The 22,771-nt window shown below is 49.1% G+C and overlaps 7 protein-coding genes across 7 annotated transcripts; 3 read left to right on the top strand and 4 right to left on the bottom strand.

Moving 5' to 3' along the window:
* Positions 1-2,418: 2,418 nt before the first annotated feature.
* Positions 2,419-3,679, bottom strand: BU24DRAFT_358821 (uncharacterized protein; the record flags this gene model as incomplete). Its single annotated transcript, XM_033524010.1, has 2 exons — positions 2,419-2,748; positions 3,638-3,679. 2 exons carry the CDS (start codon positions 3,677-3,679, stop codon positions 2,419-2,421), a joined length of 372 nt encoding a protein of 123 aa, XP_033377674.1.
* A 2,550-nt stretch (positions 3,680-6,229) lies between these two features.
* Positions 6,230-9,921, bottom strand: BU24DRAFT_415252 (kinesin family protein-like protein; the record flags this gene model as incomplete). The annotated part of the gene is made up of 3 exons (XM_033526277.1): positions 6,230-7,675; positions 7,726-9,426; positions 9,484-9,921. The coding sequence occupies 3 exons, from the start codon at positions 9,919-9,921 to the stop codon at positions 6,230-6,232; spliced, it is 3,585 nt and encodes a 1,194-aa protein (XP_033377673.1).
* A 64-nt stretch (positions 9,922-9,985) lies between these two features.
* BU24DRAFT_437451 (uncharacterized protein) lies at positions 9,986-12,065 on the top strand (the record flags this gene model as incomplete). The annotated part of the gene is made up of 3 exons (XM_033530208.1): positions 9,986-10,006; positions 10,430-10,460; positions 10,540-12,065. The coding sequence occupies 3 exons, from the start codon at positions 9,986-9,988 to the stop codon at positions 12,063-12,065; spliced, it is 1,578 nt and encodes a 525-aa protein (XP_033377672.1).
* Positions 12,066-12,503: 438 nt separating this feature from the next.
* On the top strand, positions 12,504-15,893 carry BU24DRAFT_428869 (isoleucyl-tRNA synthetase). The gene has a single exon (XM_033529587.1). The coding sequence runs from the start codon at positions 12,641-12,643 to the stop codon at positions 15,797-15,799; it is 3,159 nt and encodes a 1,052-aa protein (XP_033377671.1). The 5' UTR covers positions 12,504-12,640; the 3' UTR covers positions 15,800-15,893.
* A 528-nt stretch (positions 15,894-16,421) lies between these two features.
* Positions 16,422-17,355, top strand: BU24DRAFT_428868 (uncharacterized protein). Its single transcript, XM_033529586.1, has one exon. It carries the CDS (start codon positions 16,580-16,582, stop codon positions 17,114-17,116), a length of 537 nt encoding a protein of 178 aa, XP_033377670.1. The 5' UTR covers positions 16,422-16,579; the 3' UTR covers positions 17,117-17,355.
* A 713-nt stretch (positions 17,356-18,068) lies between these two features.
* On the bottom strand, positions 18,069-20,686 carry BU24DRAFT_428867 (uncharacterized protein). The gene is made up of 4 exons (XM_033529585.1): positions 20,407-20,686; positions 18,775-20,315; positions 18,505-18,722; positions 18,069-18,448 (listed from the first exon to the last, which is right to left on the bottom strand). Exons 1-4 carry the CDS (start codon positions 20,448-20,450, stop codon positions 18,437-18,439), a joined length of 1,815 nt encoding a protein of 604 aa, XP_033377669.1. The 5' UTR covers positions 20,451-20,686; the 3' UTR covers positions 18,069-18,436.
* Positions 20,687-20,925: 239 nt separating this feature from the next.
* BU24DRAFT_428866 (uncharacterized protein) lies at positions 20,926-22,477 on the bottom strand. The gene is made up of 2 exons (XM_033529584.1): positions 21,898-22,477; positions 20,926-21,786 (listed from the first exon to the last, which is right to left on the bottom strand). The coding sequence occupies exons 1-2, from the start codon at positions 22,181-22,183 to the stop codon at positions 21,365-21,367; spliced, it is 708 nt and encodes a 235-aa protein (XP_033377668.1). The 5' UTR covers positions 22,184-22,477; the 3' UTR covers positions 20,926-21,364.
* Positions 22,478-22,771: the final 294 nt, after the last annotated feature.

The raw sequence follows: 22,771 nt of genomic DNA, 5'->3' as shown, positions 1-22,771 counted from the left end.
AAAACTCTGTAAATCCAGATAATGACAAGAGTGGGATCTAGATGATTATTAGATACTCATCATCCCCTCAACAACATTGGCGAACATGTTACTTACTCGAACCCACTAAATCACAGTATTAGTACACAAGTCCCTTGCTACTTGTTTGGTGGAGAGGGGACATACCGCGGGCAAAGCCCATGAGAAAACTTCAGACACCCCCGGTAGAGAAGGGGTAAGCTTGCGCTTGAGTCACACGCCATAACCTAGAGACGGTGCGTGTCAGATAATCGGATCAACAACACAGTATAAAGCAAAGCAAAGGTGCACTTTGCTTGATGCGACGGGATTGTTCTTACCACTCGGCCATCTTGCCCATAGGATAATACGGGTTTCTGATTGGTTCATCGGTGCGGTGGATCTCAATTTTCTGGTATCTATATGTCACATTTGCACTGTGTGCGCGCAGAAGATATAGCGTGGATGGAGCCTCGTTTAGCGTAGCATCAGATGGAGGCCATCATGCCAAAACAAGTCAAACGTCAGGTGGACAAGCACTTGTAGATGTTGCAAGATCCTCAACACGACGTGACCGTGGAAAACGACCATTCCAGCAAATGAGGCAGTTAGCTGACAATTCCTTATTATGCCTGCGTACTCTCGTGTCTTCATGTTTATTAATAATATCATCATTCATCATTACCATCCCCTTGTTTATTCTGTCCTGCCACTTTGAACCATGGCCCGTAAGGCAAAGTATACACAGTATAATTACTTGTACCTAGTTTGTAATTATGCCGAGATGGATGAAGGACCCACAATAGATACTGTAATGACATTGAACATGAATGGGCGCGGAGCGAACCAGTAGGCCACTTCCCGAACCCTCACTTTGCACAACGCTCGTAAGCCTGGACCACGTTAAATTGTTCCACCTTCGACCTTGTGAGAGCAGAAAGAGAACGTGCGAGATGGTAGCGGTTGCTTCAAATGGGCAAAACTAGAGAGTTTCCCATCGCCTATGGCTGTTGATGAGGCGGGCAGTTGAGAGTGAGACATGCACGTTGAATCCCCATTCAACTGAAGCTTGACCCACTCCGTGGCTACTTAGGTACATAGTGACATCAAATTGGACAAAGGACATAATCTTAGCACCACTCGGGTTGTGGTTGCGACTGCGTACAAAAAAGAAAACCAGGTCAGTAAGAATTGAAGTGGAAAATGGGATCGGACATGGGCACGGAGAAGGGGGATCCAAATGACAGAGTGCGATGTTCAGCATAAACAGGATCGAAGCATTTGGAAGATAATATGTATTCTGCTCAAGAGCCTACTTACTGGGAGCTTACTCACTGTGTAGCTCCGTAAATCTCTAGCTTTCCCGAAAATTCGATTCAAATATAGTTACGGGAATTTGCTCAATCTATCCCGCACAAGTCCTACAATGCTCATTACTAAGAGATCTATGTATATATCTGCATTCAGCGACCAAGTTGGCACATAATCCGAGGTATGATTGCAAGTTTGTACCAAGAAGCATAGTAACAGTGGCATTGGGAATGAGCGAGTCTGGATCCCCGGCATCTCGGAAGTAACAGCATTCATACCGAAACCTGTCTCTTTCCACACTGGGCGGAAGTTAGTTGGTGGGGCTACGTGGTGTGAAGACTGATTGAATATGCGATTCCATTGATAAATGAGGATATGAGTTCCTAGTCCAGGTCATCGGTTCTCGAATGTCCGTAGATGAAATGGCCCAGCAAGAGAGTAAGACTACTAATGAAATTGGTATGGAGAAACGTGCACAAAACACATAAGATGCTACAAGGAGAAATCGAAGGCCAGATGCCGAGAAAGGGGGTATAGCTTGAAAGGTTGTTGCTGCGTCCACGTAGAAATGGAGAGAGGGAGTTATAAGAGAGGAAGTGGGTGCATGAGGGAGCGAAGATGACGTGCGGATCTCTATTGCGTGCGTGAAGGGGGTATTATTGCGTTGAACAGTGAGGGGTGATGCATAGAACTCGTGTCAAATCCGGGTGACGTGCGATGATTCAAGTCTACAGCAATGCCACCTCCTAGGCGGCTACTGGATATTGAAGAGAAAGGACCGAGAAACATGGCATGGATGGCGTAGATCGTGTGAGAACCGAATCCTGTAAGATGTAACTCCTCGAAAAGTTGAGCGTCGCCCCCGAATTTGTTACGATCGCCGTTGCATCGCCAATTCCAAACGGGGGTCTTGTTTCCGTAAGCCGAAACCCCATGGATGAAGAGATGTGAGCCGGCCGAGAGCGAGCGAGAGGAACATTGGGAGAGAGGGCGGGAGCCCGAGGTGGCAGTTGGAAAAGACGAGAGAAGACCCAAGAAGGGGCACCTGGCCGTACACCAAGAATAGCAGGAAAAGCAACACCTCGCGGGATCCGAGATACACCAACGCCATTATGCCTCCACCTTCTTCTCATCGAGGATTTTAGGTTTGAAGACGGCGTCTTGACCGCTCATGCGTCGACCAAGAGCGCGGTCGAGCTTTGCACCGAGAGCTAATTTGCTCATGTCGTCGGCGCGATCGGTGCTGAGGGCGTATCGCTGCTGGACGAGGCGCTTGTCTTCCATGCGCTCGAACCCAGCATTCCAGGACTTGATCTCTTGGGCTTTAGGGTCGCCGGCGGTGGATGAGGCGGCGGAGATGTGCGAGGGTGCAATGGAAGGAGTGAGGGTGGGAGCAGCGCTGTAGGTGGACATGCGAGCGGAGGCACGGTTGCCAGCGGACTGTTGATTGTGGTGAGCAGGCGGTGAAGACATTCCTGTGCGATGGCGGGAGGTGGGAGGTCGGGAAGAGAAGAGAGGAGAGAAGAGTACGGGAGCGAGGTAAGTGAGGAAGAGAGGAAGGAAGGGGTGACGGGCTTCTCGGCGCGAAAGAGAGAGGTATGAGTGTACGGAGTACGGAGGAGTGAGTTGTTGTATGATTGTTGGGTGGTTGGAGAGGAGAGGGGACGAGCAGAGGAGTAGGAGGGAGGATGAGAAGAGAAGAGAAGAGAAGAGACGAGACGAGACGAGAGAGGAAGGATGGTGGATGGTGGATGGTGGATGGTCAGTACTCATTACTTACTACCACCAGTAGTAATACTAGGTAGTAGTACTCAAGTACCAAGTACTCCGTCGTAACAACAATGGGAGCGGAGGGGGGGTAGTAAGGTGTACCGAAACCAACACTCGTAGTCACGCACTCCGGACCTCGTAGTAACAACTATGGGTACTTTGTAAGTACCTAGGTACCTAGATAGGTGTGCCAGGTACCTACGTGTACAGTATGCTACGTGAACATTCCGTACATGACTACTAAACCCTGCCTTGCTCTTCAAGAGGAACCCAAACCTGCAGTGCCTGCACGCACCATGCATGTATGTACTGTGTAAGTACTATGTACACAGTACTCCGTACATAACATGATGAATGACACAGCGCTGGGAGCATCCAGGGACAGGAGTCAAAGGACAAAACAGGACGAGGGCACAGGACAGAGAGGGCAGGGCAGGGCAGGGAAGGGCAGGGAAGGGCAGGGCAGGGTAGTGATTGTACAAGTACATACAAGGGAAACGAAAAGTGACCATGGCTTTGAAACGGCGACGCGCAAATGGAAATGAATGGTGGAACTTACATTGGCGAGGATCGGCCTGCTAGATTCAAGGGAGTTGGTCATGATGGGCGGTGACGAAGACGAAGATGGAGTCGATTATGGGGCGGGTTGTTGTTGTTGTTGTGGTAGATTATTGCCGATTGTTCAGGAAGAGAGGATGCTTGTGAGCGAAGAGTAACAGCGACAACGGATGCCTACTGTGTACTGTGTATGGGGAGGAAGGATGAGGATGAGGATGAGAAGAGGAAATCTCTGATGGGCGGCGGATGGACGGGTAATGGCAAGAACAGTCGTTGCGCGAGTCGTGTGCGAGTGCGAATGACAGATACTTGTACTCCGTAGGTAGTAGACGATCGACGGTAGAAGGTGGATGGGGGTAGATGTTACGAGGTAGATGGGAGTGTGAAGAGGGAGATGAGAAAGGAGAGAGGGAGGAAGTAGGAGAGGAGGTGAGGAGGAGGGAGAGGAGAGGAGAGGAGGAGGGGGAACAAGAGGAGAGAAGGAAGGGAGGTTTAGAGATTGGTGGGGGTGGATGAGTCCAGAGTATGCCCTATGCTCTAGGTATCTTCCATGTACTGACTACTGAGTAATGCACTGTAATTATAGTACAAGCAGCTGTAGGCAGTACCAACGAAGTACTCCGTCCAGACTACGAGCTATGAACCTCATTAGATGGTACATACAGAGTACTTCGTAGTCATTTGGAATGTACCAAAGTGTTCTATCTACTCCACACATAGAGTGCATACTGCATAGGAACCTAGGTAATCATGTAATATACCTTACACAGTGCACAGCAAGAGGACGAGGGGGGAAGAGAAAGACGAAGAGGGTGTGACACCGCCAATCCGCCTGCCACTGGCCGCCAGCCTCAGCCTACCACCCTACCCATTAGGTTATCATCATCATCCACTGCACACATTCGTTCCGTAGAGTCTTCGATACAACACCCTGTAGTCTGTACGGAATACACACTCATTTAGGCCAGGTCAAGCCAGCTGCCAGGCCACGGCCAATATCGGACTGTGTAAGATGCAAGACAACCTGTAGTAAGTACTAATCACTACATGTAGGTGGTTACATACTGTATGAAGATGGGGGATGGCTCCAGACTAGCTACAATACGAACCCAGGGCCAGGACTCAGGGAGGTCAGGGAGGTCAGATTGGCGCGTTTCATAATTCCAGGCCGATGCTGCGACAGTGCGAATCGATGCATCCATCCGTCCATGATCCATCAATGATCATGCAGGGCTCCTAGCCTCTCGGACTGCCCAGTGGTCCAGGACAGCTGGCAGCGCGGCCACTAATTACTCGTAGAAATGGATGAGATACCAGCACAACCTGTGGCCGCGTATGTGTCCCGTATACTACCTACGCCGTACGATGCACTGTAGATAGATATAGTGTGTACTCTGTATAGAGTATATAACACTGTGTAGTTACTAGTAATTATGTTATTGGACTGGTTGGTGATCAGGCATCTTCGGACTTGTAAACCGGAGCTTTTCTACGGCACATACAAAAGTACATGTTGTACCTACTGTACCTGACTCCATACTGTGTAGTAAACACTCTGTAGTCTGTACCCAGGTAGTTCACAGTCCGTAGTCCGTAGACAGTAAGGTGCAGTCACCCGTGCAGTGCATGTGGCAGATCACCCCCCAGTTTGCCACGTTTTGTGGTTTTCTCCTACATACGGGGCGGAGTACCAATATAGTATACTGACTCCACCCTCCAACACCTCCAACAACGTGGCGTGCCGCGTGCTTCCACTGCAGGTGATTCCCGGCCGCCCTCTTCCGGGCTTTGCTCTTTTCTTTTCCTTCTCACTTCTCTTTCTATCCTACGAGGTATTATTACTTGTAGGACACAGACTACATGGTGTTCCGCAGTTACAGTAGTCACCAGTAATAATAACAGTACACAGTACATACTACAAAGTACTCGACAGATGCCATCTTTTTCTCTTGCACCGAACTAAACCGCACTATACCTAGAACAGTCACATCGCTCATACCGTGTACTTGTAGGTACCAGGTACCTAGGGATGTATGTACGTACACCCGTACATACTCCTACTTCGTCCATCAACAATAACAATTCCAACTTCAACCACAGCAATGGTGATGGTAATGATGACAATGAATCTAAGTACCACCAAAAAATTACAATTATATTCATTCATCACAGGTGCCCCGTAACTCGTGACTCTTAATCCTCCAACTTGAAGCTGGACGTCCCCCTCTCTTGCTCCCCATGGTGGTAACTTGCCAGAATATACACCATCTTCAACATCCCCATGTCTGATGATCATCGAACCGGCTGCCCTCGTAAGATGGGAGAAGATGGAAAAGGGAAACCAGGAAAAATGGAAAACGCCAGTATGTACATATCTACCAGACCTTCCAGTTCCTAACCCTCATCATGAAACCCCTGCCGCAACGCCGACCACCCCAACCCAGGTACACTCTGGTATAGATTTCAAAGACGCCCCGTCAAGTATGAACAAAAACTCAAGAAACAGAACAGACCAAGGTCAAATTATGCACCACAAGGCCAACCTCGAATTCAAATCACAGACCACCCTTCAGTTCAGCACCCCTCCTCTCACTCAGGTACTTCCGTGACTTCTTAACCGCCTGCCGCCCATCGTGCCAGGCCCTATGCTGCTCGAGAAACTCGTGATCGATAGGTTCTCACGATCTCCCTTCCCATCCCCCAAACCGGCCACCGTCTTCCGCGCCATCTTCTTCATAGGCAATTTACTCTCCCCATCAGCGCCACCTCCGTTGCCGCGGTTGTGCTTCTTCATGGGTGGTAACTCGGAACAGTTGCTTGATGAGTGTACTGCTGACGGGGACACAGGTTGGCAAGATGAGGCTGCGTCCTGATTTGCAGCCTGTGGAACAATGTTAATGTCTAACTCGCGCAGCGACGGCGGAGGCACGCTGGGCATGCCTGTACCTTCATGGGTTGGCATCACCGAGCGGGAAAAGGTAGGTTTGGCCAAAGGTAGTGAGAAGAGGTCGTCTGGCGGAGAGGTCGAGTTGGTGGCGTCGTTGAAGACCAGGCATTTCGTGGGGCTAGAAGTTGAATCGGACGATGCAGGCCGATCGCGTAGACGAGATAGCAAAGTCTCATGAGATTCGGTGCGTGGTAGGTCCGTGGGAACCAAGTAGTTGACTCTCTGGGGGGTCTCACCCGTTGGATTATACTCGACGAGTTTCCTGTTGAAAATCTCGTTGCGGAGCTCTTCCAAAGGCGCCCTGATCGTTGCTGCCTCGGCAAGGCTGGGCAATGTTTCTTGAAGTGCCGTTGCCTGTGCCAGCACTTCAGACTCAAGGGTTTGCACCCGGGCGAACGAAGCAGACAGATGATCGCCTATGCTAGAGTACGATGATAGAACCGTGGACGATAGTGCGCCGAGAGACGTGGTGTGGGCTTTGTGGTGGCTATCGTTCTGAGCGCGAGTCCGAGTTACGATATCGTCGAGCGAATGAAGCTGGGTGTCCATGTGTGCCATTTGCGCCTCAACGGTCTTAATGGTGCTAGCATGCACAGACGTTGTCGTCTCCTTGATGGACGTTGAGTGCTCCGTTGCTGCAGCAAAGTCCGCTTTAAGTTTTGTTTTGACGGCATCCCTTGACCTGGTAACCCCGACTAGAATCTCCTTGGACTTCGATGTCCACGCCGACATGCCCTCGTTGTAAGTCATCTGTTCAGATTCGTACGCCATGTCCGCCATCTCCAGGTCCTCCCTGAGGCGGGAAACGCGGTCGGTCAACCTTTTCTCTTGTGCATCCGCAGTACTGCTGAGCAGCGACGTGATCTGAGATAGCAATTGCTGCCGCTCTTCGGCCGCCTTTTGTTTTTCGTCATCCACCAGCTCCACCAGGCGATGCCTAGTCAACTTATTCGATTCGATCAACGCTGCATTTGCTTCTTTCATATGTTGGTGCAACCGGTCATTCTCCACCTGCTGTTCGTTTAAACCTTTGGTGAGCTCATCGAATGTATTCTTGAAATCCCTTCCGAGCGCAGCGTACGATGAATGAAGCTATTCCCAATTAGACATAAGCACTAATAACTTCTATAAGAAATACTCACTTGGGTATGGAAAGCGTCTAGTTCTGTAATGATGCTGGCAGATATCTTCTCGGCAGCGGCAGACAACTCATTCAGGCCCTCTCCAACATTCAGCTTCACATCCTCCCTCAGATTTATGATTTCGCCTAGGACCTGGTTCATGTCGTCTCGGGCTCTGGCAGTTTGTTCGTTAACCTCCTTCTCAGACGTGTCAAACAACTCCAACTTCTCCCCCAAAAAGGACTGAGACGAGCCAAGCTGATCCAGCTCGTCCTTGACAAATCTCTGCATCGTGGCTGCGAGACCGCTCATCAAGTGCTGCTGCTGATGATACAGTTGTTCTATTCGGTCTTCAACCAGGCGTGTCGTGTCGATGACGTGTGTCCTGGAGGACGCCCAATTCTGCCTGTTTTGTGATTGGATGTCAGATTTTCTTCGAATCTTGGAGCGCAACCCGTCGATATCAGAGGTTGTCTTCGAAAGAGTCGAAATCATGTCCTGTCCCACTTGGGCAAGTTCTGCTTCGGTCTTCTGGTGTGCCTTTCGTAGTGTTGTTTCCTCGGTGAGATTTTGCCGAGTGTGCTCTAGCACGACCTCGGTCTTTTCGAGAATACCTTTGGTGCCTTCCAAGGTGAGCTTGACCTGCTCATTGTCTTTTTTGAGGCTGTTGAAATTGTTCGTCAGAGTATAGAGATCCTGGACCTTGTTGCGGAGATTGATCTCCATGGTCTCTAGCTTTTCCCGCTGCTCGTCACTCAATATCTTCAACGACTCGCTCTCGGTTTTGAATTCCTCGTATGCATCTTGCGTGAGATAAACACCATTCCGTTGCCTTGTAGCAATAAGCTCACTCTTCAATTTCTCGATCTCTACGGTAAACTCCCTTAAGAGAGTTTTCTTCGAGATTGCTTGGTTGACTTGGGGTTTGTTGCGAATGTTCTTTGCGCGGAAAGCATAGTCGAGCGTCGATATTGTCTCTTCAAGATTGCTCTTGGCTGGCGATAGAGTGGCGATAATACATGTCTTTGTCTGACCGCCTAAGGAGTCCTGAAGAAGTCGAGTCAATTTTGATTCCCGATATGGTACGTGGGCGCTCTTTTCAACGAGGGCATTGATGACTCGCCCAAGGGTCAACAAGCTCTTGTTGATGAGACCGGCTTCTGCGGCCCGCTTGTTCTCGGCTCCACTTCGCTGGATGTTTTCGCTACCTGCCAAATCCACCAGGTTTAATTTTCCTGCACTCATGTATTCCTGTCCATCGTCACCCTGGCGTTTCATGAACACGGTGATTGTAAAGACAGTATGACTTCGGGAGCTGAGGTCATTGCACTTGGTCGCAGCAACTTGGCGCTTATGGCTTCCTTGTCGAAGGAGCTGGATGCCTTGTGACGCGGTCCTGAGATGGCACTCTTCCATTCCCTGCACCATCGTCGAGCTGCCACCCTTTCTGTTATTGTCATCGAAAATCTTGAGTTTGACGCTGTCATCCGCGGATATCAAGTCTCGCAACTCTTCATTGTAAAGTTCAATGAAGGAGCATTTCACAGAGTTTTCGCACTCTTCTGCCTCCAGCCGATCGAACAGGGAGTAGAGAACGCGAGGGACGATACCAGCATCGTCTGGAAGGGGGAGCATATCGGAGATGTCGCCGGACATGGTGTACGTTTTTCCCGTGCCAGTTTGGCCGTATGCAAATATGGTACAGTTGAAGCCACTCATGACCTAGGATGTGTCAGAAACATTGCTGCGAGTCTGGAAAAAAAAAGAGGGACTAGTAACCTCATCCATGATTGGAACCACGACCTCTTCAAAAACCATGGTTTGATCCGCCGACGACGAAAACACCTTGTCAAACTGATATGTCTTGTTGCTCAGCGCGCTTGGTCCCATCGAGAGATCGACTGTTTTCCCTTTGATCCCATCCGTTCGAACTACGACACCGCTGTTCTCCCGTACTTCTCGATCGTTGCGGCCGCGACATCTGACGACCACATTGATGTTAGTTTCCTGATCGCCATGTTCGAAGTCGCGCTGTTTTCTTTTGACACCGCCGTCTGTTCGAACGGAGACAACTGATCCGGTCGGAGAAGTGCGACCGCTTTGCGATGGCGTAGCAGATCGTCCGCGCATTGGGTTGGGGGGAGGACGCATAGAGCCTGGTCGGGAAGAAGGCATCCTTTTACTTGGAAGAGCTCCAGGACGCGGCAGACCAGACATGTTGTCCAATTTGCAGAAAGAAGCTGCTGTGCTAGTGATGGATGTATGTTCAAATTATCCAAGCATGAACCACAACAACACGAAAGTAAACAATGCCAAGGCCCTGGGACGGGAGCTTGGGCCACCTACCGAATGACGGGAGCTCACCTCCGAATCTCCGAACCCCCTCACCTCCATTTCAAGTGTAGATGCTGTACACAGTCTCACAGTCAACAGTACAGACATCTATGTGTTTACGGGCTTCCACGAAGGAGCCGAGAATTACAGGCGAATCCTGTTTTCTGCCATACCTTCCCCCGTGCCATAGTTGGATGTGAAACCTAGTTTGGTCTACCCTCGTGGAGAGAGCGCAGGCAGTGCACGCAGCCTGCTCAGGTGCTCAGGTGCTCGGTTGCCCCGCCGGCCCCCGTTCACATATCACTCCAGCCAGACAACTCCTTCTCAACATATTTCTCCTCTAGAATAGCTTCTCTATAACACAGGTAGTATGGAAGAGCGACCTATGCAGCTTGTACCGGGACGCTCGGTAGATTTCATCAGTACGTACGACGAATGCACCCATCTTATCATGGCCATGGGCCAAAGACTCCCTCCCAACACTTCCTAACTTCTCTGTAGCACTGGGCTGTTCTTTGCATGATATCCTCACCACAATCAAAGCTGAAGTAAAGGCTTTCCCACGATTCCACATTTATTATGATGAGGCCCGTCCTCTCCATGCCCCTATTCACGTCTCTCTACCTGACAACGGTCTTCGATTACGGTTTGACGGTCCAGATCAGCGATTAAGGTTGATAGAAGTGCTTGATTTCGCAAAGGCGAAACTAGTGTATAAGGACGTTGAAGTATTCAAACCAGCCGATGGGCATGCTGTGCTCACAGCGGGTTTAACAGGGCCGAGGTTTAGGCACATATACGATAAATTACTAGGACCTACATATGGGGGGGAATACGTGCCACCACGTTCTGACGATCCTAACGCGAATGGAACCTATAATCTCTCATACCCAGGCATCGCTTTCAACTTCCCCGTCCATCATTCGGCATACTCGCCCAAGAAGGACTTCATATCATTACTGTCATCCTCAGCGACCGGCCCCGCAACTTCCATGGCAGTGTTTAGTGGAGAGTCGTGGCAGAAGGCGAGGGGCACGCTTTTCACTTCCCCCGCGCCGAACCCTCGATCACTTTCGTTAGCCGGTAAATCGAAGGAGGGAGGGCCAGACGAGATTGAACTCGTCAAAATCCACGGCGAGGGCAGAATAGAACTCGTAAGACGGGCAAGTCAACCCTTCTGGATAGTACTTAGCGAGACCACGCCCCAGGATTTGATCATTGAACTCGGCGCTCCGGATTCTATATATCGGAAAAACGACCATCGACTGTCGATCCACAAAGACCGAAGGGCAAGTGATGCATCGGACATATCTGCTGTTCGTTTAACGCCTGATGACTCACTCGATTCTGATCATGGCTCTGGCGCAGGCACCGATCACGAAGATGACTGGGAGGATGATAAAGACGTGGCAAGTGAAGCTCAAGAACGCGAAATTGCAGCAGCCGAACAGTTCTACAATTATTACCACCATGGCTTCGATCTCCTTATATCACAACCTGCCCAACTATCCCCACCCTCACCATCAATCGAATTAACCGAATCTGAATCTCACGAAGAGGGTGAAATTAGTGCACAGCCGCTGAACCACCTTACTGTGACAAAGGTAATCTTTCACGGAAACGTTCCGGGGTCATACCAATTCAATCGACACAGAAGGAGCAGGTGGATCCTGGAACATGTCCCTGGTGATATGTTCAAAGGCCCTTTAAATTCTGAGATGTCCTTCGATGACATTTCGATGAGGCTGAAAGATATATTTCAAGCACATTATGAGAATGAGGAGGAGGAACGTCTACAGCAACGAGGAATGGCTTTGAATCGGGGTTGGGGTGACAGCCCAGGTAGTAGCGTAGAGCTACTAGGGGGATGGGAAGATGGGTCGGCAAAGAAGAGCAAATTTGTGAATTCCGGCTCAGGATTAGTCGAGAATGACTCAAATGTCGGAAATGTGGAATTGTTTGGCTTTCCAGGCATGGTATTTGAGGTCCTGAAGAATTCCGCTGTGAGCTCTTTGACCGTATATTGACCGGTTCGGGCATGCATCAATGGCGTTGGCTGATCATTTGGCTATATATACCAGTTTTCTTTTCCTATTCATTCATTTCTAGTGCCCATTTGGTTGTTATTCTGGTGTTTGGACTGACTGTTTTGGCTCGGATGGAAGTAGACTATATCATATCCTTTGAAGCAAGGCTAAGAATCAGACTCGAAAACCTCAATGACAGAACAAAAAAAGATTAAATAAAAACGAACAACATAACGTATCATACAGTAGAGTCTCCGAGTAGGAAAGGAGCAGTGGCTACATGGAAAATTAACAGCGCCATGTACGCGAATCTATGACTGGCAAAGGATACTCTTTCAACTTTACCGCCCCCTGCTCCGGCATTCGAACATTCGAACCCAGGTGACTCACAGCTTCTGCATCGCATAAAATACCTCTTCTCCGTAATCAAGTGTTCGATCGGATAGCAACACTTTAATAGATCAGAGCTAGCAAAATCAATTGTTTACTGATACGATACGATAACGCACCCTTTACTAGAAGATTGTTGCCGAGATATATCCGAGATCGGATACAGTTTTGAATACCTCACAAGGATGGCCTCAGAAAACCTAGACGAACACCGAGCGAGCGCCCACGATGCTACTATGATAGCCCAAACGCGAATACTACGCGCATCATGGTCCAAGACATTGCGTCTGCCAAAGTCGGATTTCCCCGCTCGCCCTTTACCTGCCACGATCCCAAAATATCTCCGCCGGTGCACCGATGAGCTGTATGCATGGCAGCAGACCACACGTTCGAAGCCAGACGAGAATGGCAAATTGCCGGACACATTCACATTACATGATGGACCGCCATATGCAAATGGACCCTTGCATATTGGCCATGCACTGAACAAGATCACCAAGGACATCATATGTCGGTCGCAGGTTGCACAGGGCAAGAGAGTGAACTACATTCCTGGATGGGATTGTCATGGATTACCCATTGAGATCAAGGCATTGCAGGCGCAAAAGAAAGATGCCGCAAATACTGATGCTGTGAGCGTAAGGGAAGCTGCACGGGAGCTCGCGACACGAACGGTGGACGACCAGATGAGAGGCTTCAAAGAGTGGGCAGTGATGGGTGATTGGAACAACGCATATAAAACCATGTCAAAAGAGTTCGAGATCAGACAACTGGAAGTCTTCAAGGAGATGTTTGAGAAGAACCTAATATACCGTCAGTTCAAGCCGGTTTATTGGTCCCCATCGTCGAGAACAGCGCTTGCAGAAGCAGAGCTTGAATACGATGAGAATCATACATCTCAGGCTGCTTATGTGAGGTTTCCAGCTACACTTTCAAAGGAACTCGAGATGAGGCTTCGAAATAAGATCCATGGTCCGGTAAGCGTAGTCGTCTGGACCACCACGCCCTGGACGCTTCCTGCCAACAAAGCCATTGCTGTAAATAATGGTATGGAGTATGCTATCATCCAGGACCCTGAACAAGGAAATGAGCTCTCCATCGTTGCTACATCTCGGGTAGATCACTACAAGGCGATTCTAGAGCATGACGTGCTCGTGATTGTGGACGGTCTTCGTGGATCTGATCTAGCCGGACATCTACATTACATCAATCCATTCCAGAGGGCGAACGGCCCACAGCCAGTCATCCACGCAGATTTTGTCACCGACTCTTCTGGCACGGGACTTGTTCATACAGCTCCGGGCCATGGTATGGACGATTACCACGTGTGCGCCTCGTTAGATATTCCTGCATTTGCCCCGGTTGACGATACGGGGGCTTTCACTAAGGACGCATTCCCAGAGCAACCCGAATTACTGGAAGGATTATCTGTACAAGACGAGAAGAGCACCGGTACACAAGTTATACTTGCATACCTAGAGAAGCTAGATCTCCTCCGTGCAACCCAGGCCTTTCGCCACAAGTATCCTATTGACTGGAGAACCAAGAAGCCCGTCATTGTAAGAGCTACCGAGCAATGGTTCGCCAACGTGGATGGTATCAAGCATGGAGCCATGAGAGCTATCGAAAATGTGAACTTCCTCCCAGAGGTTGGTCGCTCAAGACTGGAGAGTTTTATCCAAGGCCGAAGTCAATGGTGCATCTCCAGACAACGTGCCTGGGGCGTTCCTATCCCTGCTCTGTATACAATTATTGATGACAAGCCAAAGGCCGTCATGGACGCCGATACTATTGATCATATTATCGAGGTTATTAAGGTACGCGGGATAGATGCTTGGTGGACCGACAGTCCAGAGGACCCAGCCTGGAAACCTAACCATTTATCTGGTGATTTCACAAGAGGCAAGGACACCATGGACGTTTGGTTTGATAGTGGAACCAGCTGGAAATTGTTACCAGAAAACGCCGGCGTGCCAATCGCTGATGTCTACCTTGAAGGTACTGACCAGCATCGTGGCTGGTTTCAATCTTCACTTTTAACGTATGTTGCCACCCATTCCTCTGATGCTGACGAAATAAAAGCTCCTTATAAGACATGCATCACGCATGGCTTCACCTTGGATTCTGATGGGCGCAAGATGAGTAAGAGCCTTGGGAACGTCATTTCGCCCTCCCAGATCATGTCTGGTGAGCTACTTCCTCCGATCAAGCGCAAGAAGCAGAAGGGGGTCAAGGATCATGGGAAGGCCGGTGTTCCATCTTACGACGCAATGGGCTCGGATGCGCTTCGGCTGTGGGCCGCAAGTAGCGATTATACTCGTGATGTCACCATTGGGCAACCAGTATTATTGTCAGTCAATCAAGCGCTGCACAAATATCGTGTCACTTTCAAATGGATCTTGGGCATACTATCACTCCCGAATAGCCATCCCAATTTCGGTTCTTTTGGTGATATCCGCTCGAAATTATTCTCCGACGCTCCATCAACTACTCTTTTAACCGACAAGCTTGCATTGCATCGTCTGAACCAAGCGAGTAGAGAAGTACACGAGTATTACACCAAATATGAATTCTTCAAGGGTGTAAATGTTATCAACCGATATATCAATAATGACCTTTCGGCATTCTATTTCGAGACACTGAAGGATCGTATATATACTGGAGCCAAGGCAGATTGCCAACATCTGCAGGGTGTACTTGGAGTCATCTTTTACGAGCTGCTACAGATGCTGGCGCCGATATGCCCTCTTCTTGTTGAAGAAGCGTGGGACTTTGTCCCGGAAAGGCTGAGGAAAGATTCCATCCATCCTGCTCGAGCACAATGGCGTGCACCAGATTGCACTGCTCCGGACAACAATTCTGTCCAGCATTATTCGGACCAGCACAATGTGTATCTCTCCTACATCAATACCCTCGGTACCGCCATCAAAGCATCCCAAGAACGTCTGCGCGCAGACAAGAAAATTGGATCGTCCCTTGAATGCCGAGTCCTCATTGGTATGTCTGAAGGCGACCAGCCAAATGGCGATTCTCGTCTGAAAGACTTCTTCGCTGGTTCGGCACCCGAATCACCCACTGGAAATGCGGAGCTCGCGGGCCTTTTCGTTGTCAGCAATTTTGAGACTCGTTCCCTCGCGGAAATCGATGACATCGTTGTTAGTCTAAAAGGACAGGAAAACGAATGGTGGGCGATAGAGACGTTGAGGATCGACAACCATGAAGTGAAAATATTAGTCCTCAAACCAGAAGATCATAAATGTGTAAGATGTTGGAGATTCGTAGCACCTGCGCCAGAGACACTGTGCCGGCGATGCGAAGACGTTATCAGGGATGAAGAAATGTAAGATTCCCCGTGTATTCGGAGTAAATCATGAAAGTGCAATGCAAGACTGGTTCTAGAGGTAGACTTTGTATAATAGAATAGCGCTGTCTTGTACAGGGTTTTTTTTTTTAATTGTTTCTTTCCACTTGTGTGATTTAGCTTGTGTACCTAGGTAGGTAACTCCGTCTATGCAGGCGCAGGGTTTAGGATACGATAACTCGATATCAGCGAGTGTAGTATCCCAACCCAACAACCCCCACTATTCTGGTGCATGTTTCAAACTGCAATTCCTGGAGAAAATTATAACGATTGTAAAAAGTCAGTTCGTGTGGGGTGAGAATGATTACGACTTGCGCCATATTGCCATATAAGCATGTGTCCACCAGAGTCATAGAAAGCACGAGGTTCTCGTTGCCGACGCTGCCGACAAGAATGCCGAGACCGTATCCTATCGAGCCAGATAAATGTTGTGATGGCGAATGGGGGAGGATGCTGTGCCGCTTTGTCTTTGCAATCTCAATGGACGTTAGGCTATGTATGGTGTGGTGACTCGTCTAAAGGCTCACGGAGGACAAAGGTGGGATGTTGTGTAGCGAATGAGGGGTCGACCATTCTTCTCGTAAGGCAACTACATTCCTGCAAGTGACAAATGTTGAAGCAGGTCGGCGCTTAAAACCCAGCATCCTACCATCGAATGATCACACCATCGCAGAGAGCATCACATTGAGCAACAACACATCGTGGGTTGTCAAAATGCATACGTATAACACAAGAGGCTGACACAAAGATTGGAGTGAAGGCCATGAGTCTCTCGAAGTCTGGATCAGAGTCCACATTGGATGACATTCTCAACACTCCGTCAGAAACCCTAGCGGACTTGCCTGAAATACAAGATCCGACGAGCAATAGAATCGAGTCATCAATCCCGTATCCTGGTTCTACATTCATCATTAAAGACATAGGCTCAGGACATGTCATCACCCTCCGTAATGGTCAGTTGGGTCTCCATGCGGTCGGCGGTCCCGGTAATTATCGTTGGAATTGTCTGAGCCATGATAACTGGCTTTGTTTTCAAGATCCGGGTTCGGGACTTTTTATTTCGTACGACGATTCGAGCCGATTCATGGGGTTTTTACGATGCATGGTGTCACAGCCCGACGACTGGGAGCACTTTTGTGTTATGCCCCAACCTCAAGGCGGGTTCATTCTCATGATGACGCATTGGAAGAAGATTTTACCTGTAGGCCTGAGACTTGACAATGGGACCTTGAAATTAGCAAGAATTGGCCATGATGGATTCAAAGCCGAACCGATAGTTTGGCAGTTTATCAAAGTATGAATATCTTGAACTGCCCGCATTCATGCGCAAACCATAATTGGTCTTTTCAACTCTCCTCCCAGCTCTCCGATGAGAAAGGAGGCAGAGTAGCATATTAATTTCGTCAACCCTAATTCTTACCAGCCCATTATTTTAGCAACAACTCTATTATGCTATTACACTTCGCCTCCGTGATGAATGCTTCGGGAAAACCCGAAGGCTTTGTGCCCCATACTCACTGTTTACACGTCAAAAAAGAGCATGCGAAGTCGTACATGTATGCTTGCTCTCTTGGACTTAATCGCATCTAGTACTTATAACATCCGTAGATTCTGGACATATTTTGGCGGCTCATGTGGCTTGATGGTGTTGAAGCTCGTCGATATGGTGGTGCTCGTCTTCGTGGTGTCGTTTTTTGCCAAGAGGATGGGTTAGTTGGGACATGGAATTGGGTCTCGTTGAGTACGTGCGGGAATAGAAACGGGCGTGTCAATATTTACAGGAGTTTGTATAGATAGCAAATCTGTCTCCAGAGAAAAGGGCGAGCGTGAGGACGCCTTCGGCGATAAATATGGTAACGACTTTAAACGAATAAAGGTAGTCCCTAAATCACCGAGAGATGCCCCCCTTCGCTGATGTAGTACGGCTGCGGAGAACCGTTTGGTGGTCTTTGGCGAGGATAGAAGGTCGCTTCGGGGATTTCGCTCACGGCTTCGGGTGCGATCGTGGTATGGGTGATGAAAGCTTTCAGTTTTCAATCTTCACAGGCAATAATCACGGATTTGGAGGAATCTTCACGCATTTTGGCACGGGTGTTGGAAACTATTCAAACTTTGATTAGGGCTGTCGGGAGTTTGAACTTAAAGCGCCTGGGAGAGCAACAGGAGGAGATGCGGAGTATGATCGCTAAAGGGTAGTTGAGGACTTTAAACGAATTTTGTGAGATTTGAACGGTGTAGGGGGGGAAGAACGCGTTTGCCTCCGTCAGTGAATAGACCAAAGTATTTGAACGTATGCTGAGTGTCCGAGAGCTACCACACCACACATTCCTAGCTTCAATCGATGAGAGCTGGTACATTTTGCATTATTAATCTGCGAGACATTTTCGTTTCCGTTATAGGTCTACCAGAAATACGAGTCATGCAATCAAACTCCGGCTCAACCATTGAACAACAATACCCGCATCCATCGCACTATGGATATTACTTTATAAATTATGGATACTATGGAGCGAGCCATGCAAAGACGAGCGTATACGGTACAAGTGTATTATACAGCAATCGAAAGAACAAAAAAGAGTCAAAGAACGAGAACGAGAAGAGGACCAGACTCGCGAAGGGGTTAGAAAACATACTGAAGATATCGTTAGAATTGCAACTATTCATGTTATAATTTCCAAATGAACTTACAGGAATGAAAAGGTATGGGACCCTCCGCTCATACTCCTTCCATGCATCGCCATAGGCTTGGCGGCACTTTTCGATATCGCGACGGGCCCGGTGAATAATCATACAGAAGAAGAAAAATGAATAGAACCACGGGAATGGCGATGTGAAGCCAGTAATTAGGCCCCAGTTAAGAGCAAACCAGAAGTCGCAGGCATAATGAACCTTGCGAGCTTTTCCGTCTGTAGATCGTTAGGGTTGTTTCTGCGTACGCAATATTTTGTTGTTACTCACACCAACCGTCACAAAGGAGCTTCTTTCCTTGGGCCGTCTCAATGACCTGAGGATTGTGGATCTTGCCATACTTGAAGTAAGGGAAAGTCTTGCGCTCATCCACGGCACCCCTCTCCTCTTGTCTGAACTGATTCTTCTGGCTGTTGCAGGTGTCCCAAACGTAATACACTCCCAGGTAGAGGACCACAAGAACCAGGACAAACCAAGTCGGCCACTGGTAAGTGTCCGGGTGGTGATGGGCGATAAATAGAATAGAGTGGCAATAGGAAAGGGGCACACCGGCCATATTCCAGAAAATCAGCATAAAACCCAACTTCTCATAGTACATGTCCCAAGTTGTGATGATCAAGTGCTCTCCTTTGGCGCATGCACCTGCGTACAGGTACTGTGCCAAGAGCAAAAAGGCTGCCGATGCCGAGACGTAGCCGTAGTCCTCGTACTGCTTCAAACAGGTGCCGAGAGAAAGAAAGAAGAGAGTAAACCACGGAATACGGACCTCCAGGAACATCTTAAAATCAAGAATACCAAATAGTCTTGGGTTAAGTTCTGCTCCGAGGAAGAAGTCCACGATAGGATAACCACTCATGCGAATGGTAGCACCACGGGCAAGGGCAGAGAAATAAGCAATGAAGGAGCAAAGGAACCCGGAGATTATGGCAACAGACATGATAGAGCCAAACTCGTCTACAAGCGTCCAGAGTTTGAAATAACCCGTGAAATGTAGGACCAAACCAAGTACGATGCTCGTGTAGAATGACCAGATGGCGGAGCAATAGTACGGTAATTGCTTACCACCAAGATGTGGCAAAGCTTGACCGTGACGGACGACACCAGGAAGAAGCATGTAGAAAGCCATCTGAGTAAGTCCAAAATACCAGTAAATTGACCAAGCGCGGTGACTGGGATAAGCGTGTGTCCTAACGAGATACCAGAGATGTTGCAAGAACTTGCCATAATTTTCGCCAGGCGCCGGGGTTGGGATCTTGCCATCGTAAAAGGTCGTTCCGATCCACATGTAGTACATGAGAATGGGAAAGCATATCATCATAGAGAGCATGCCCAAAGAGCCTCCAAACTCGCTAGCACCGGATACGTCCGTCTTAGGGAATCGATCCAGTTCCTTTGCGAGCTTTTTCTCGTCTTTTGTGGCCGTTGGTCCATCATTGGGTACGATGACTCCATTGGACAATGGGAATGGGTCTGTCTTCATCTGACCATTTCCATTGGCATTTCCATTGGCATTTCCATTGGCATGTCCATTGGCATGTCCATTGGCGTGTCCATTGGCGTGTCCATTGGCGTGCCCATTGGTGTGCCCGTTGGCGTGCCCGTTGGCGTATCCGTTGACGTTTCCATTAGCAAACTCATTCTCAATGCCCGTGGAGAATCCATTCGCATGTCCATACTCTGCACCATTGGCCTGGAGGTCGAGTTTCGACAGAGGTTCGGGGGTGGCAGATGCCTCACGGCCAGGGACAATCGATTTGCGCTGAGACTTCCTTCGGCCGGGCGTCTCGACGAAGCCAGGATTGGAGGGTTTGCTGGGTGGTAGGTAATGCGCCGTCAGTCATGGTTTCATTGCTGGTTGAAGGCTGGTGGATTTGAGTACGGCAATTGTCTCGTCTCACATACCTCGGTGTCTTGCCAGTCTTCGACCGTGTTACTCTCTCCGACATCGTGTTCTTCTCCGCTACACGGCGGTAGTGTAGAATTCAGGGGTGGGGTTCGCAGATAAAGAATGGCGCGCGAAACACAGAAAAGTTCGCAGAGTTGGCGGGATAAAGGAGTGGAAGTCAGTCGTTATGGACGATCAGATCATCACAAAATCTCCACGACGGCGAGTGCTCGTCGGCTTGAGTTGTACGCTGTCGGGAGTCGTTCAAGTTTCGACTGACGGAATCATTAATCGAATAATGAATGAATGAAAGTGTTTGTTTTGACATGGCGCCGGGAAAATTTGGGGTCGCGCCTCCGCCTCGCCAAGATGGCGATTGGCCAATTGGAGAGACGCATTGCCTGTGGACCTGCATACAGTGACCAACCTTAATTCCCCATCGCCACAACCCACCCGTATTGGTAAATAATACAATACAAATACATAGTGATGTGGAGCTCACGAGATCACCATCGCCAGAGTTCGCATCGATCGGCACACCAGGAGTTGGACGAGATAGCACCACGTTATACAATCGTCTACGGCGTACAGGTAGATGAGTGGGCAAATGCAGGTACATTCAGCACAACGAAGAACTGCGTGCATGGAAAGCGCCAGTGTATGTGCTCGGAACGAATGTGAGTAATGGTGCAGGCTATGGAGCTTTCAAGGACGACAAAGGGCAATGCGATTCTTGCAGATAGTTGTATTCAGGGCTAGTTCGTCCACTTTATCTTTTTTTGGTGCAATGAACGACCCGTTTGCCCCAAGGTGTGTGGGTGCTCATCGTCCCCAAATCCCTAATAAACCAGACGCTGCCAAGGTACAATCTGGCCTTGAACGCTGAAATGCTGGGTATCCAATTAAAAAGACGTAGAGATTACAATCGATTACTCAAAAGAACATGTACCAAGACCATGGTGTTATTTGTTATCATCACCATCGTCCTTCTCTGCCTGCTGTGGCGCACTGCAGACAGTGCCTATGATTGGAGACGACAGCACAGGATGCGCAGATTTTGCGACCGCACTCATTGCATGCAAATTGGCATCCGTGAGCATCTGAATCCATGTCTATGTCAACGCTCATGCCGTCTGCTGCTTGGAGGACAGAGTCGCAATCTTCACATCGCGGAGTGTCCCATGCCTGTAGTGTTGCCTCGTGGTGCTGCTGGACGTGTACTGGGGGTGATTGGGTCGGCTGTACCGGGGGAGCAGATATCTTCCAAAAGGAATGAAGCGTCGACTTTTGAACAGGAACAGATTGGGTCTCGACACCTGGGTATTGTGGCAAGGATGGAATGGGGGAAGCATTGGGAAGGTTTCGTTGCGCGCAGAAGAGTTTATTCATAGTTATTTCTGTGTACTGTAGTTAGCAAGGGTAGTATAAGACATGATAGAGACTGAACGAGATCCACTGTTTCATTCTCGAGATGTGTGTGTAAAGGTGTTCGGGGTGGGAGATCTAACCGTGGATGGTGCGCTCGTCTGGTCTATTGTCGCGGAACCTTTTGCGCGTCCGACAGCCTAGATCTGAGGCCTTGACTCTTTGGGCATGCGCAAACCAGTCTTTGACAGGACCGAATCGCGCGGCGGGATCGGTATAGGGTTGAGATTGCGGGTCGATGTCCATGATTGAATGGAGGGCATGTGGGATGGGGGTCGGGGATTGTGCCTCGGGAGTGTTCAAAGAGGCAAAGCTGGACATGGAGAGAGGCGAGTCGTCGAGGGTAGATCGCTTGCGCTTGAAACCCATTATTGGATTGTTTGTGGTTGTGGTTGTGGGTGTAGTTGGAGGGGGACAGTGTGCGGAGTGTCAGTGTCGGGTGTGGGTGTGAGTGATGGAAATGAGGCTTCTGGGTTTATGTACTCTGCACTGTGTAACAGTTATAAAGATGGGTGAAACAATCGAGGAGAACACGGACTGGCACTGAGTGGTAAGTGATAAGTGGTGAGTAGTTAGGTAGGTAGTAAGTAGGTATGTAAGTAGGTGGTGAGGCTGGGCGCGTCACGGCTGGGAAATGGGTAACGCGACCACGCGTGCTCAGTGCTCACTCGCGTGGAGCATGTATGTGGTACTCGGATAGATGCGTACTAATGCGTGTCGCGCTAGGTACCTACTACCTCCAAGTCACTACTAGCTAGTACATTTGTAGATACCTGCTCTGTGTAGGCGCTACAGAGTAGGTAGTGCCTACCGGGTATACCATACCAAAGGCACCCAAGGTAATTATTTGTAGGCCGTACTCAAGTACGGAGTACTCCGTTCATACAAGCCACTACCTAATTATCTTGTAGTAGATACAGAGTACTCGGTACTCTGCACATGACTTGTAGGTACCGT

This window comes from Aaosphaeria arxii (genome assembly GCF_010015735.1).
Source record: "Aaosphaeria arxii CBS 175.79 unplaced genomic scaffold BU24scaffold_14, whole genome shotgun sequence".
NCBI classification, from domain to species: Eukaryota; Fungi; Ascomycota; class Dothideomycetes; order Pleosporales; genus Aaosphaeria; species Aaosphaeria arxii.
This window is presented reverse-complemented; position numbering and strand designations above follow the sequence as displayed.

Coding starts and splice junctions, on each gene's coding strand:
- BU24DRAFT_428869 (XM_033529587.1), top strand. CDS start 12,641: ATGGCCTCAGAAAACCTAGACGAACACCGAGCGAGCGCCCACGATGCT.
- BU24DRAFT_428868 (XM_033529586.1), top strand. CDS start 16,580: ATGAGTCTCTCGAAGTCTGGATCAGAGTCCACATTGGATGACATTCTC.
- BU24DRAFT_428867 (XM_033529585.1), bottom strand. CDS start 20,450: ATGTCGGAGAGAGTAACACGGTCGAAGACTGGCAAGACACCGAG. Junction 20,316..20,406: donor AAGACTGGCAAGACACCGAG/GTATGTGAGACG, acceptor CCTACCACCCAG/CAAACCCTCCAATCCTGGCT. Junction 18,723..18,774: donor GCTCCTTTGTGACGGTTGGT/GTGAGTAACAAC, acceptor AACGATCTACAG/ACGGAAAAGCTCGCAAGGTT.
- BU24DRAFT_428866 (XM_033529584.1), bottom strand. CDS start 22,183: ATGGGTTTCAAGCGCAAGCGATCTACCCTCGACGACTCGCCTCTCTCC. Junction 21,787..21,897: donor AGACGAGCGCACCATCCACG/GTTAGATCTCCC, acceptor TACAGTACACAG/AAATAACTATGAATAAACTC.